The sequence below is a fragment of the Rana temporaria genome, chromosome 1 (assembly GCF_905171775.1).
Source record: "Rana temporaria chromosome 1, aRanTem1.1, whole genome shotgun sequence".
NCBI classification, from domain to species: Eukaryota; Metazoa; Chordata; class Amphibia; order Anura; family Ranidae; genus Rana; species Rana temporaria.
Window position 1 is genome coordinate 634,014,519 of NC_053489.1, and position 14,216 is coordinate 634,028,734.

The 14,216-nt window shown below is 45.3% G+C and overlaps 1 protein-coding gene and 1 non-coding gene across 2 annotated transcripts in view; one reads left to right on the plus strand and one right to left on the minus strand.

Annotated features, from left to right (window-relative positions):
* Positions 1–4,899: 4,899 nt before the first annotated feature.
* The window catches only part of ZBTB49 (zinc finger and BTB domain containing 49), a 72,060-nt gene continuing 62,743 nt past the window's right edge, over positions 4,900–14,216 (minus strand). The window contains exon 8 of the mRNA XM_040335417.1: positions 4,900–5,642. Within this exon, the coding sequence (XP_040191351.1) occupies positions 4,996–5,642 (647 nt within the window). The 3' untranslated portion in view covers positions 4,900–4,995. The remainder of the gene's footprint in view (positions 5,643–14,216) is intronic.
* TRNAG-UCC lies at positions 9,890–9,961 on the plus strand. The gene has a single exon. It is a non-coding gene; the product is annotated as a tRNA-Gly (tRNA).

Below are 14,216 nucleotides of genomic sequence, written 5' to 3' on the forward strand. Positions count from 1 at the left end.
CAGTAAGGCTGAATGAGCTTAGGGCTGGTTCACATTAGTGCGCTGTGCAAGATCGCAAGTGATTCGCACCGCACTGCAGCGCAAATCACATGCAATGTCCATGCAGTGCGATTTCAGCCATACAGATATGGCTGATATCACACCGCATTTGGACCAAACACGCACAGCACCCTTTTTTGGGTCCGCTCCAGAATCGCATAGGTGACTCCTAACTGTCAGTTTGCAGTGCGATATGCGAGCTGAAATGGGGGTGTCGTTAACATTGTATGACACTCCCCAGCAGTTCGCATATGGCAGTGTGAACTGCCGTGCGAGTTGGGGGCGATGGGGGAACCCTCAGTGGATTCCGAATCGCACCAGTGTGAACCCAGCGTCAAAGCATAAAGCCAACAAATGTCACCTGACTGCTCCCACCAAGGCTCGGTTCACACTGGTGTGATTCGGTAACCCTGCGAATCCACTGCGGGTTCCCACATCGCACTAGACTCGCATAGCAGTTCACACTGCCATATGCGAACCGCTGGGGAGTGTCATACAATGGTAATGTCACCCCCATTTCAGCTCACATATCGCACTGCGAACTGACAGTTTGGACATGAATCGGATCGCATAGGTGTGAACACCCATGCTATTCTGGTGCGGACCAAAAATAGGGTCCTGTGCGTGTTTGGTCCGAATGTGATGCGATTTTAGCCATACAGTTTGTATGGCTAAAATCGCATCGCACAGACATAGCATGTGATCTGAACAGCAATGCGGTGCGACTCACAGGAATGCGGGGTGTACAGTGGTGGGTAGTTAGTGCAGTATGGTGTCAGGATAGTGGACAGTGTCAGATTTTGTATTTTTATTTTACAATTACATATTTTGTTTTTTTTGTTTTTTTGGGACAAGTGGATTATTTTTATTTTTATACATTTTTACAATTTTTTTTGTACCATTGATGGGGTGGGGTTTTATTTTTTAAATATATTTTTTCACAGTGCTTTTGGGAAAGGGGTTGGGGGATAGGGCAGTGGTCGGTGTCAGTGGTCAGTGGACGGTGTCAGTGGGGTAGTGGACGGTGTCAGTGGGGTAGTGATCTTTGGGGGCATTGGTGACATGTCAGGGGTCTAAACAGAGACCCCTGACATCTCCCATTTGAGACAGAGAAAGGGACAGAGGACATTGATTCCCCAGACTTTTTCTCTGCACAGAAGATGAATGGAGGGGAGACATAGACACTCCATTCATAAACTGAAGCAGAGTAACACACAGGTTAGTTGTCACAGAACACAGAGCGATTGGTAACGAACGCTCTCTGTGTCCCATTCAGAAAAGGAAGGTGCCGGTAATTGGCCCCTTTCTCCGCTCTCCATCCTGACAGATCCCCCCCCCCCCCCACGCTCGCAGCCCGCGGGAGAGGAGAGGGAAGCCATCAACTGCGGGGGAAGAGGGAGAGGGGGGGGGTGGAGGGGGAAGACACAGTGGGCGGATGAGGAGGGGGCCAGAGAAGAAGGGGGGCGCTGGAGGAGGCAGACACGGAGAACAGCCGGGGATGATCGGAGCAGCAGGGACAGCTGTGAACACCGCAATCCCCCATACATGGCTTTTCAGGTGAAAGCCACGGGAGGGAGGGAAGGAGAAGCGGCTGATGAAAACCATGGATGGGGGATCGCGGTGTTCACAGCTGCCCCTGCTGCACCGATCATCCTCGACTGTCCCTGGACATACACATGTGTGCAAAAGTGACAGGGGCCTGTGACGTCACGACTCTGCCCACCGAGCGCCAGGAAAAAAACGCCCACAGATTCTGCAATTTTGCGGGGCTTCTGACAGGTGAGGGGGTGACCTTTATAATATATGGATACATGCAGGAGGCAAGTATAGCATTATAGATTACAACAGTTTTAATGATTTAAATTTGATGACAGTGGGTTTACATCCACTTTAACTTTAGAAAAGGAGACATTAGTAACATGTTTTTCTCATAACAGGTTTCCTTCAAATGACAGTTGGAAGTTGATTGGTTGCTTTGGCCACAAGAAAGTATTCCTATTACACATATCCTACATGATGGACCCTAAAAGTATATGTGAACGGTTTTATCTGCCAAGGGATATGTAATTGACATTCCTTTACCGTGCTGGATATCCAGCCACAATAAACCCCAATATGGAGCTAGCAACTCTGCTCCATGCATTGTCATTTTTCCACTCTCACTCTGGAGCTGAACTATAATTGCCTGAACATCAGCCTCTCCATCCCCAATGCCTAAAATATTGTTCTTACACAGCCACTTACAGTGATTAGATTGTGCAACTTAGATTGATTGGTTCAGAGTGTTGGCGTGCCTACTTTCAGCCCAACTATTGGTGTGCTGGAAATTCTTTGCATATCCTTTCCCCTTCATTCCAGATTTGAATTCTGGCCAGGACTCTATCTGCATGGAGTTTGCATGAAGGTACCCTGGTTTCCTCCCACCACACTCCAAAGACATGATGTTAGTTAGGTTAATTGGATCCTCTCTAAAATAGCCCTAGTAGGCAGGGCCGATGCTGCATAGGGCGCGCGGCCACTGGTGTTCCTACTCTCTTCTCTCTGCAGCAAGCAATAGTCTCACCATCAGCTGGCAGCCGTCGATCAATTCGCACATAGTGTCAGAGGCTCAGTGGTGGCGAAGAACTGTGTCTGTGTCCTGAATGAATGGAAGCAAGCAAACATTCATTGATGGGTGCTGGTGAGGCTGCATTTGATAGGCGCTGGTGAGGCTACATTTGATGGGTGTTTCGTTAAAAAGGTGGGGTATACATGGGCAGGGCAAAAAGGGTGGAGTGAGGGGTGGAGCCAATGGGGGCGTTAAATATAGGTTTCGCCTAGGATGTCAAAAATCCTTGCACCAGCCCTGTTAGTAGGCGTATGTATGCATGTCAAGTAGGAACCTTAGATTGTAAATTTCTTGATGGTAGGGGCTGATTTGAATGTAAAATGCTGGGTAAATTGCTAGTGCTGTATAAATATATATACAGTATGTACTCTCTCCCATGCTCTGGAACTCTCTACCTCAACCTGTCCAGCTATCCCCTACTCTGGCTGCCTTCAGATGATCCCTGAAAACTCATCTCTTCAGGGAAGCCTATCACGCCTCCAATTATTTTTTTTACCACTTCCATCAACTCATTCCCCACAGTTACAATCTTTTGTACGACTTGCCCCACCCTATTAGATTGTAAGCTCCTCTGAGCAGGGCCCTCTTAATCCTCTTGTAATTTATTGTATTGTAACTGTACTGTCTCCCTTTTATATTGTAAAGTGCTGCATAAACTGCTGGCACTATATAAATCCTGTATAATAATAATAATATGTAATACATATATGTGAATGCTCACTTCAATTATCCAGTCACAAACACAAGAAATAGGTAAACAGGAAATTTCTTTTCATGACTGGATAACTTACCGTATTTATCGGCGTATACCGCACACTTTTTTGCCCTGAAAATCAGGGCAAAAGCGTGGGTGCGCGGTGTAACGGACATATGCCTGCTGCCGGGACATCGATAATCTTCATGCAGGAAGGACTACAAGGAACTGCATGGCTTGTCACAATTGGATGTACCGCATTGTATTCTGAGCTCAAAGGGTTAACTGGACAAAGAGTCTCTTTCACTGCTGAATGCTAATGTACTCTTCGCATAGCTAATGAACTCTTTTGTGGAGGTAACAGCCTCCTGTGAGGTGTATGCTGATGGGGATTATGTGTGAGTGATAATTGTTTTAAAGGTTAATTGAATTCTATTGTCTGATCAAGTTAAGGAGCCAAAACGGCTAGCGACTGATTGGCTCAAGGGAGTGTCATTGTTTCAAAGTGTGTGTATTGAAGTCCCCCCTGGGGGGGGGGGGAGAGTGTCATTTGTTTCTGTACAGTTGTAAGCAGATATAAGCAGGTGAAATATGCCAAATAAAGTCAGTCTGCTTGACTCTGCAAACGTAGCACGTCTCGTTTCTTGGAAGGGCGTTCGATGGGATATACCGGCGGTACTTGCATATCGCAGCTTGCCAGGGAAAAGGACGTCTCCAACGGCTGAGACCCTCACACCAGTGGGTAGCCGTTACACGCGGTATACGCTGATACCCGCTTTCCCGCGCCGAGTTTTGAATACTGCGCCGACATATACCGAGCGCAGTACACTCGGGTATAGTCGGCCAGTCTCGGCTCCTTCCGCGCTCACGTCCTGGACGTACAGGACGTCAGCGCGGGTAGCCGAGCATTGCCGACAATACACGAGTGTACTGCACTCTGTATATGTCGGCGCAGTATTCAAAACTCGGCGCGGGAAACGAGTGGGGAGGATGCGAGGACGCCGGAGAAGGACGCCGGACCCGCCGAAGAGGACACCGGACCCGCCGCAGAAGGACACCCGAAGCCGCAGAAGGACGCCGGACCCGATGAGGCCGCCGATGGACGCCGTGCAAGACACCAAAACTGTAAGTACAAAAAAAACTTTTTTTCCACAGGATTGGGGGCCACTTTAGGGGTGCGCGGTATACGCGGGAGCGCGTTATACCGCAATTAATACGGTAAGTAAATCTTCACACATTTCATTGTTTCAGGGTTCTTAAATCCTTGAATAAATCTTTATTCTTGCCTTATCATGGGGAAACAATAGCGACTTTTGAAAGTATCCACTTTTGAAAAATGATTATTCCCCTGAGATCAGCTGGTCAGGGGGGCACCTACATAAGTCACATTCAGCCTACAATCATACAATTGTGCCCTAAATTGCTCAGCAATTCCATTTTTACTGAATATTTATGGACCTTCTAAGCCAATTGTTTATTTGACCATAACCAAAAAGGACCCCTTTGATAACAAAAATGTGTTGGATTATGTTTTTTGTATCAGAAAACTCCAGAAAGATAGACATATTTTAGATTTATTAAATAAAAAAAATAATGCATTTAGTACCCTGATAAACAATACTCTCAGTTTTTTAGGAGTTTTTGGATCCACTCTTTACTGTTCCATGTCAGTTTCATTCTGAAGTGTCTTCATAGCAAGACCCCAGAGAGACATGCTGGTGAAGAAAGGGCCGTCAGAGCTTCTGTATCCATTGGCTGAGGTTCGGTTATTTAGTGACTCATGGCAGTTATTCTCTATAGTCACTAATGATGAACGTATCATAGATATGTCAGAGGGTAGACTGTCCTCTGATACTTCCACCTCAGTGAATGTATAGGCCTCGCCTGTGTCTGCCAAGTGAGACTTTGTGGCTTTTGTACGCTCTGAGATATTCTTGTCCTGTCCAGTATCTTGCTGAATCATGCTTTGTATTTTGCAGTAGGCGTTTGCTGTACTTCCCTCGTAGTCGCTCCTTGTATTCTCCCCTGAATGCCCCTCTTCCCGTATAAAAGCTACAGAAATGTTCTCTGTAACGGAATCTAAATTCTGAGTTTTATCCAAACTGGAAGATTCCGCAGGATTGTGAAAGTCATCTGCTGCGACCTGATCGCCATCTCCAGCCTTGCAGTGCATTTTCTTATGACGTCTGAGGACAGCTGAGCGGGAGAAGCTTTTGCTGCATACATCACAAGTATATGGCTTCTCCCCTGTATGAGATCTAACGTGCCTTCGCAGGTCTCCAGAGCCACCAAACTTCTTCCCTGGAGAAAGAAAGAAACATAACCAAGAAGGTAAACAGACCACTCATGAATCCAAAGCCTTCTAAACAAATACTGGATGTGATGTGTTATTCTGAGAGATACAGCCATAGGACTTAAAGTGGACCTGTGCTTTGTCCATTTAGGGCAAAATAACAGGCTAACTTTAATGGCGGCCTAACCAGTTGCTTATATTACCAGCTACGAGAAACAAAAAGTAGAAGCCTTGCGTAAGCTCCAAGTAGCGTCTTAGGGCCAGGTTCTCGTACGATCGCGTAACTTTGTGCGGGCGTAACGTATCTGATTTACGTTACGCCTCCGCAACTTAGACGGGCAAGTGCTGTATTCTCAAAGCACTTGCTCCGTAAGTTGCGGCGGCGTAGCGTAAATCGGCCGGCTTAAGCCCGCCTAATTAAAATTTGGATCAGGGGGTGTGTTTTATGTAAATCTTCTGCGACCCGACGTGATTGACATTTTTCCCCAATGGCGCATGCGCCGTCCGTGGAATTTCCCAGTGTGCATTGCTCCAAAGTACGCCGCAAGGACGTCATTGGTTTCGACGTGAACGTAAATGACGCCCAGCCCCATTCACGGACGACTTGCGCAAACAACGTAACTTTTTCAAATTTCTACGCGGGAACAACGCCCATACTTAACATTGTTACGCCGCACTTAGGCCACCATATAGCAGGGGTAACTATATGCCGGGAAAAGCCTAACGTAAACGGCGTAACTTTACTTTGTCGGCCGGGCGTACGTTTGGGAATTCGCTTATCTAGCTGATTTACATATTTTGACGCGTAAATCAGCGTACACGCCCCTAGCGGCCAGCGTAAAAATGCTGTTACGATCCGACAGCGTAAGAGATTTACGCCTGTCGGATCTAACAGATATCTATGCGTAACTGATTCTAAGAATCAGGCGCATAGATACGACGGCACAACGCAGAGATACGACGGCGTATCTGGAGATACGCCGTTGTATCTCCACTGAGAATCTGGCCCACAGAGCATACTCAGGGCTAAAGACACGCTTACTGCCCCGTGTAATAGTGCTGAGGAAATATGCTAGCCCCAGCACTGTCACATAGGAAGAGGGGGGGACTAAATTACCATGGAATTGTCTTTCCAGCTGTCAAATAGAGGGAAAGGTGTGTGTGAACGGAAGGTAAGTATAAACAGCTAGTGAAGCTGCCATTAAGATGAGCCAGTTTCTTTGCCTTACTTGTTCACCCCCTTGCCCCCGAGGATTCCCCCCCCTAGCATTCAAACATCCTACCTTACATTGCACCTGTATACCTAAGTACATAAATGAAAGATAGGCAAGCAGCTAAATGTGTACACAAAAAAGATGCAGAAAAAAAACCAATTACTAACTAATTGATAATCAAAAACAAACATATAAATTATCAAGTGAATAAGGTAATCAAATTTAACGATTAATTTAAAGTGCAAAATACAATATACTAAGAACCAAAATTAATTGATTAATTAAATATTAAGTGAAATCCAAAAAGGATTTTGAACCATGAAAAATTGTAGGACATAAGACAAGAATTAAACTTGAGCACAAAAAATATTAATTGAAAGCAGCTAAATACACAGTTGAAAAATATATACTATATGTGGATGGTACCTACCTGCCAAATATATTGTTAATAATTCTGATCAGCCAGTTTTCTAATCCAGGTCCTGACCATATCATTTTAAACAGAAGTTAAAGCAATACAGCTTAGTCAAGCTTCTGTGCTCCATTTATTAGATTCACAGCACTGTACAAGGCAGGAAAGCCTTATATAGCCTAATGGCTAGTACACACGATGAGAAAATCAGACGGATGGAAAATACAGATAATCTGATCGTTATTACACAGATTTTGAGGGCCGATCACGACAGTTCATGCGAAAATATCTGAAGGAAGAAGCATGAAAGTTTTTCTTGTGTGATAACAGAACAAACGTTTGTGTAATAACTATGGTATATGTATGAAAAACCATGTATGCTCGGAAATGAAAGAATACAATAAATTACATCACTTCCAAAGTTGTATTCTGTCATACCAGAATTTTTGTAACTTTAGTAACCTCTTAGGTTTCAATATGAGACTAGCATGCAAAAAAAAAATGGACGATCAATTGTCGGATACGCTTATGTGTAAATGAGGTAAAACAAATGTCATGGCGAACTGGGCTGACTTTTCAGGCCGTTACCATCTTTATAGTAGTGATGGATTGCACTTAAATGGGAGGGGTGCAGTTTTCTTGGGATTGAAGATGGCCAAAATGTTGGAAGAAAATTTAAACTAGGTGATGAGAAGAGGACGATTTTCTAGTGAATATGAGGGAGAGGATCTTCATTTCAAGCCATCATGAAAGGAATCCACAACGTCATCAATCTCTTAAAATATTCTCATAAGCAGCTTCTGAGTCACCAACTGTCAATTTAGTTGGACAAACAAGACAATTGGCTGTTCCTAGAAGAAGACTAAACAAAAAGTCTGAAGAACCCTTCCAGGGACCAGGTACGGCTGTACAAACACAGGTCCATACACTGGTGGCGGCTGCCACTCCAGTTACCGGAGGGTCTTCCCATCAGCCCTCTATTTACCTTCCGGCAGCTTCTGCAGAAGCTTTAAGGTTCAACAAAACATCGCCCAAACATAATCACTTGTAAAAAAAAGTGTCTGAGATGTTGGTGGCCTGCTAGGCCCGAGGGGAACTGAATCAAGCCCTCCAAAAGCTGCCTCATATCCAAAAGTTGCTAAGAGTGTAAATGTAGACATTAAGCTTTAAGGTTAATCAAAAATATAACACTCTAAAGGGAAAGGTAGAACAAAGGGGGAATATGGAAGAGGGAGAGAGGGAGGAAAGGGGGGAGAAGGGAAGGTTGGAGAAAGAAGGGGGTGAGGGTTTGGGGGAACCCCCACACCCCTTCCTTACCTGCAACCTTCCATCCCCCCTACTTTCCTCCCTCTCCGCCTCTTCCATACCCCCCCTCCCCTTGTTCTACCTTTTCCTTTAGAATGTGATATTTTTGATTAACCTTAAAGCATAATGTCTACATTTACACTCTTGGCAACTTTTGGATATGAGGCAGCTTTTGGAGGACTTGGTTTGGTTCCCCCCAGGCCTAGCAGGCTGTTTACCACCAACATCTCAAGCACGTTTTTACAGGTGATATGTTTGATCTATGTATTGTCGATCGACATAAAGTAATTGATTATGTTGTGAAGTTTGGAGGACGGTAGGCTTTTGAGGCGTGTGTTGGACCGGCTATAAGGGAAGGTTGAAGGCCGGTATGTTTTTGAGGCGTGTGTTGGATCAGCTATAAGGGGAGGTTGAAGGCCGGTAGGCTTTTGAGGCGTGTGTTGGACCGGCTATAAGGGGAGGTTGAAGGCCAGTATGTTTTTGAGGCGTGTGTTGGGCCAGCTATAAGGGGAGGTTGGAGGCCGGTATGTTTTTGAGGCATGTGTTGGACTGGATATGAGTGGAGGTTGGAACTCTTTTTGTCTTCAGAGGTCGGAGAAGTCTTTCCAGCTTTCTTTAAGCTTTCTCTGCTGGAGAAATGAGAACTCTTCCCATCAGTGAGGTCCTTCATGGAGAAGTCCAAGGCCTCACTCACACGGGGTGTATGAATCTGTACCCTGTGTGGGGGCTGCGTTAACCCCAAAAAGGACATCCATGTGGGTGCAGTTGCGCGGACGCACCCTGGGACCCCGGCACCCACACTGATGTCACATTGGGTACAGCCGCTGAACCCCAGTTGACAGCAATGGGACTGCCTACACGGGATGCTGGGAACACCTGTGCATCCCCATTCCGGTAAACACGCTCCTCCCATGGGGTATGGATTCATACCCCCCGTGTGAATGAGGCCTAAGGGTGAATGGAATATTTAGCTCCATTGTGTTGCTAATTTGGGGACCACTGTACCCCTCTTTTATTGTTATTTGGGTGTGTTTTATTATAGGAGTGTTATAGACTGTAGTTTAGGATAAGTTTGGATTTCTTCTGAAGGCACTTTGAGTGAACATAAGTGATTTACCCCGCTCAGTGGGGGCGGGCCTTAGAGAACAGAGGCCGTAAATGGGCAGCACAGAGGCTTAGGGGTTAGCCTTGCAGCACTGGGGTCCTTGTTTCAGATTCTGACCAGGACACTATCTGCATGGAGTTTGCATGTTCTCCCTGTGCTTGTGTGAGTTTCCTCCTGGTACTCCGGTTTCCTTCGACACTACAAAGACATGCTACTTTTGCGTTGGTGGTGCAGTGGTGAGCATAGCTGGCTTCCAAGCAGCTGACCCGGGTTCGATTCCCGGCCAACGTAATCTCCAATTCTTGGAGTCCTCAGAGAGAAAAGCGCTATACAAGGTAAATGCGGAGTATATATTAGAGGCAGAATAAAGAATGAAGAGAATGTGTGGAATGTTTGAGGAAGAAAATGTTCCCCCAGAATCTATAGAAGGAGAACCCAGCAACTGATAGAAGACGCTTAGCTTTGGCTGCGATCACACCTAGGCATTCCGGATCACGGGCGGATTTACTGCAATTTCCCGAATTGCCACAAAACGTGTGACACACTTGTGATCCCGTTACTTTCAATGACACCCCAATCATGGGACAATATTGTCACCTGACAAATCACACAAACAAAATGACGAGACGCCTGTTTCCCAAAAGCAGTCCTGCTATTTGTCAGACAACAATCTCGGCAAAATCACGCCTCGATTGGGGTGATATTGAAAGTAAGGAGATCACATACTCCACCCAGTGGAAATATTACACCCCCTCAACTGTCTAGATTTTCAAATACAAAAATCCTTCATTGCTGCAGACCTCAGCACACGCCATGTGTGATGTAACCACCTATAGACCACAATAAATATATACAGCATCTCACAAAAGTAAGTACACCCCTCTGTGTGTGGGAGATCACATACAGTATGTCACAAAAGTAAGTACAACCCTTGCATTTGTGTAAATCTTTTCTTCTATCTTTTCATGTGACAACACAGAAGAATTACACTTTGCTACAATGTAAAGTAGTGAGTGTACAGCTTGTATAACAGTGCAAATTTGCTGTCACCTCAAAATAACTCAACACACAGCCATTAATGTCTAAATCTGAAGAATTTTATACAGGACAGTCAATGGAAGAAAGTGTAGAACTCTTGTCATTTGGAAGCTCAACCAGCCAAAAGTAAAATGCGTATCACAAAACTGAAAAACACCTGAAACTAGACAAAAACACCTACGTTTTGATGTATAAATTGTGTATGACAAGTAGATCTTGAGCGCATGAGAGCAATTTATAGAGAAGGAACTAAGATAATTTTTTTAAAGCTCTGTGCTCTAGCTATGACATCATCCACTCTAAGCAACCCCATAGACACTTTGTTTAATCGATAACATCTCCTGAAATTATCACTAAACGTAAACAGCTTTTTCACAAAAACTGTAAAAGATATCAAACTGAGATATAGTCGGATAGCTGAATATTTTGTGAACATTTTAAAGTGTGTTTGGCAAATGTAGGTGAAAGTATGAAGGAGCTGAAACTTTTGGGAGTGGAAGAAGATTTTAAGGATTTGAAGCATGCTCTCAATGACTTCAATGTTAATTGATAACATTTCCTGAAATGATCACTAAACTTAAAACAGCTTTTTTACAAAAACTGTAAAAGATATCAAACTGAAAAGATATAGCTGGATAGCTGAATATTTTGTGAACATCTGTAGGTGAAAGTATGAAGGAGCTGAAACTTTTGGGAGAGGAACAAGATTTTAAGGATTTGAAGCATGCTCTCGTTGACTTTAATGTTAAAAAATAGTGTTAAAAAGTGTAATATTTTAAAAAGTATAAATAGTACAAAAAAAGTTGAAGAGGTCCCATCATTAACCAAAAGAGTTGAACATTTTAAAAGTTGAATGGTCATAATAGCTGAAAGTATGCAGAAGTTACACAGAGCCAAAAAACGTACAGAATAAAATTAAAATGAATAAGAACTAGAAAATGCATTTCCTGCAGAAAATGCGTGGGAATGCTGAATAACGGAGTTGCTAAGCCCACACCAAAGCCATTCACCATAACCACTACACTATCTTTAGGACATACAAGCAGTGTTCCTTCAGTACTTATAAAGCCTCTCTTTGATCAATAAAGGGGTTGTAAAGGTAAAACAATTTTCCCTAAATAGCTTTCTTTACCTTAGTGCAGTCCTCCTTCACTTACCTCATCCTTCGATTTTGCTTTTAAATGTCCTTATTTCTTCTGAGAAATCCTCACTTCCTGTTCTTCTGTCTGTAATTACACACAGTAATGCAAGGCTTTCTCCCTGGTGTGGAGAAAGCCTCTTGAGGGGGCGAGCAGGAGTGTCAGGATGCCCACTAACACACAGTTAACCAGCCCCATAGACACTCTGTTTAATCGATAACATTTCCTGAAAAGATCACTAAACTTAAATAGCTTTTTCACAAAAACTGTAAAAGATATCAAACTGAAAAGATATAGCTAGATAGCTGAATATTTTGTGAACATTTTAAAGTTTGTTTGGCGTCTATAGATGAAAGTATGAAGGAGCTGAAACTTTTGGGAGAAGATTTTAAGGATTTGAAGCATGCTCTCATTGACTTCAATGTTAAAAAAAGTGTTAAAAAGCGTAATATTTTAAAAAGTATAAATAGTACAAAAAAAGTTGAAGAAGTCCCATCATTAGCTGAAAGAGCTGAACATTTTAAAAGTTGAAAGTATGCAGAAGTTACGCAGAGCCAAAAAACATACGGAATAAAATTAAAATTAAGAATAATAAAAAACCAATAACAATACCGCTGGGGGTTGGGGGAATACTCTCCTTGCCTGAGAGTTATTTGGGGCCACTATCTCCTATGGCGGCTGCGGGACTCATTGCCTGATCCCTCGTGGTCAGAAGCCGAGCACCTTCGCAGCACCCACGGCCTCGGGATACACACTTTCCCCTATTGTTGGTTGGTGAGATTGGATGGGCTGCCCCCCTGCTTTCCTGGTCTGTTTGCCGATCGCCCCCCCCCTTCCGTCTCCCCCACCCCTGACTATGCTGCTGAGGGTGGACCCCCTCCCCCCACATCCCCCTTTCACTTACTTCCCCGGCTGACTTTGTCTGTGGGGGTGCCCCCCCCCCTTCATTCCTTCAGGAGCTGACTCACCGCAGCATTGCCTAGACACCCTGCTGGGAGCCTATGTGTTTTCTCCCCGCTTTTTCCTGTTGCTTTTTCTCCCCCATTTTTTGTTTTTTTTGTTTTTCTTCCCCAAGAACTGCGCCCCCGGGGCTCCGGGTGATCCACACATTCCTATCCTAAGATGGATTCTCAGGTTCCTTGACTATTTTCATTAACAGAGGCGGGTAGCCGCTTGTTCATTGCCCTCATGTCCGGCCTGAGGGCTGGGTTTTGTTTTGGGATACAAGCCCTCCTCCGTGTTGGGGGGGGGGGGGGGGGGGGGGGGGGGTTGGGGAGCCCTGTTGGCGCCTGGTTAGGTTTTAATGTAATGTGTATTATGACAGTACTGATTGCTTTCGTTAATTTCTGTGCATTGGTGGAGGGTTGGGGCCCTTCCCCCGGCTGCATTGTGGCCTGGGGGAATGGTCCAGGGCTCCTATGTATGCTTTATCCTCCTCTGAGTTTTCCGCCAGGTCACCATGGCGACCCTTGAAGTCCTCTCCTGGAACACACAGGGCTTAAACTCGCCTATCAAGAGATCCCTTGTATTTCAATTTATTAAGAAACATGCTCCTCATGCAGTGCTGGGACAAGGCCATTTGGTGCCCAGGGCGAAGATGGCAAACTGCGCCCCCCCCCCCCCCCCGTTTTTAAGAAAGAATCAATGATGGCTCAAAATAACACAAACACAGTCTGTAACCATCAATTGTTGCCAGTTTGCCCCATCAATTGCCGCCAGTATGCCCATTAAACGCAGCCACTGTGCTATCAAACGCAGCCACTGTGCCATCAAACACAGCCACTCAGTGGCTGTGTTTGATGGCACAGTGGCTGTGTTTGATGGCACAGTGGCTGCGTGTGATGGGCACAGTGGCTGCGTGTGATGGGCACAGTGGCTGCGTGTGATGGGCACAGTGGCTGCGTTGATTGCAATTGATGGGCACACTGGCGGCAATTGATGGGCACACTGGCGGCAATTGATGGGCACACTGGCGGCAATTGATGGTGTATTGGCACAGTGGCTGCGTGTGTTAGCACAGTGGCTGCATGTGATGGGCACAGTGGCTACGTGTGATGGGCAGAGTGGCTGCGTGTGATGGGCACAGTGGCTGAATGTGATGGGCACAGTGGCGACAATTGATGGCACAGTGGCTGAGTGTATTGGCACAGTGGCTGTGTGTGATGGGCACAGTGGCTGTGTGTGATGGGCACAGTGGCTGTGTGTGATGGGCACAGTGGCTGTGTGTGATGGGCACAGTGGCAACAATTGATGGCACAGTGGCTGCGTGTGTTGGTACAGTGGCTGTGTGTGATGGGCACAGTGGCTGCGTGTGATTGGCACAGTGGCTGTGTGTGATGGTACAGTGGCTGTGTGTGATGGGCACAGTG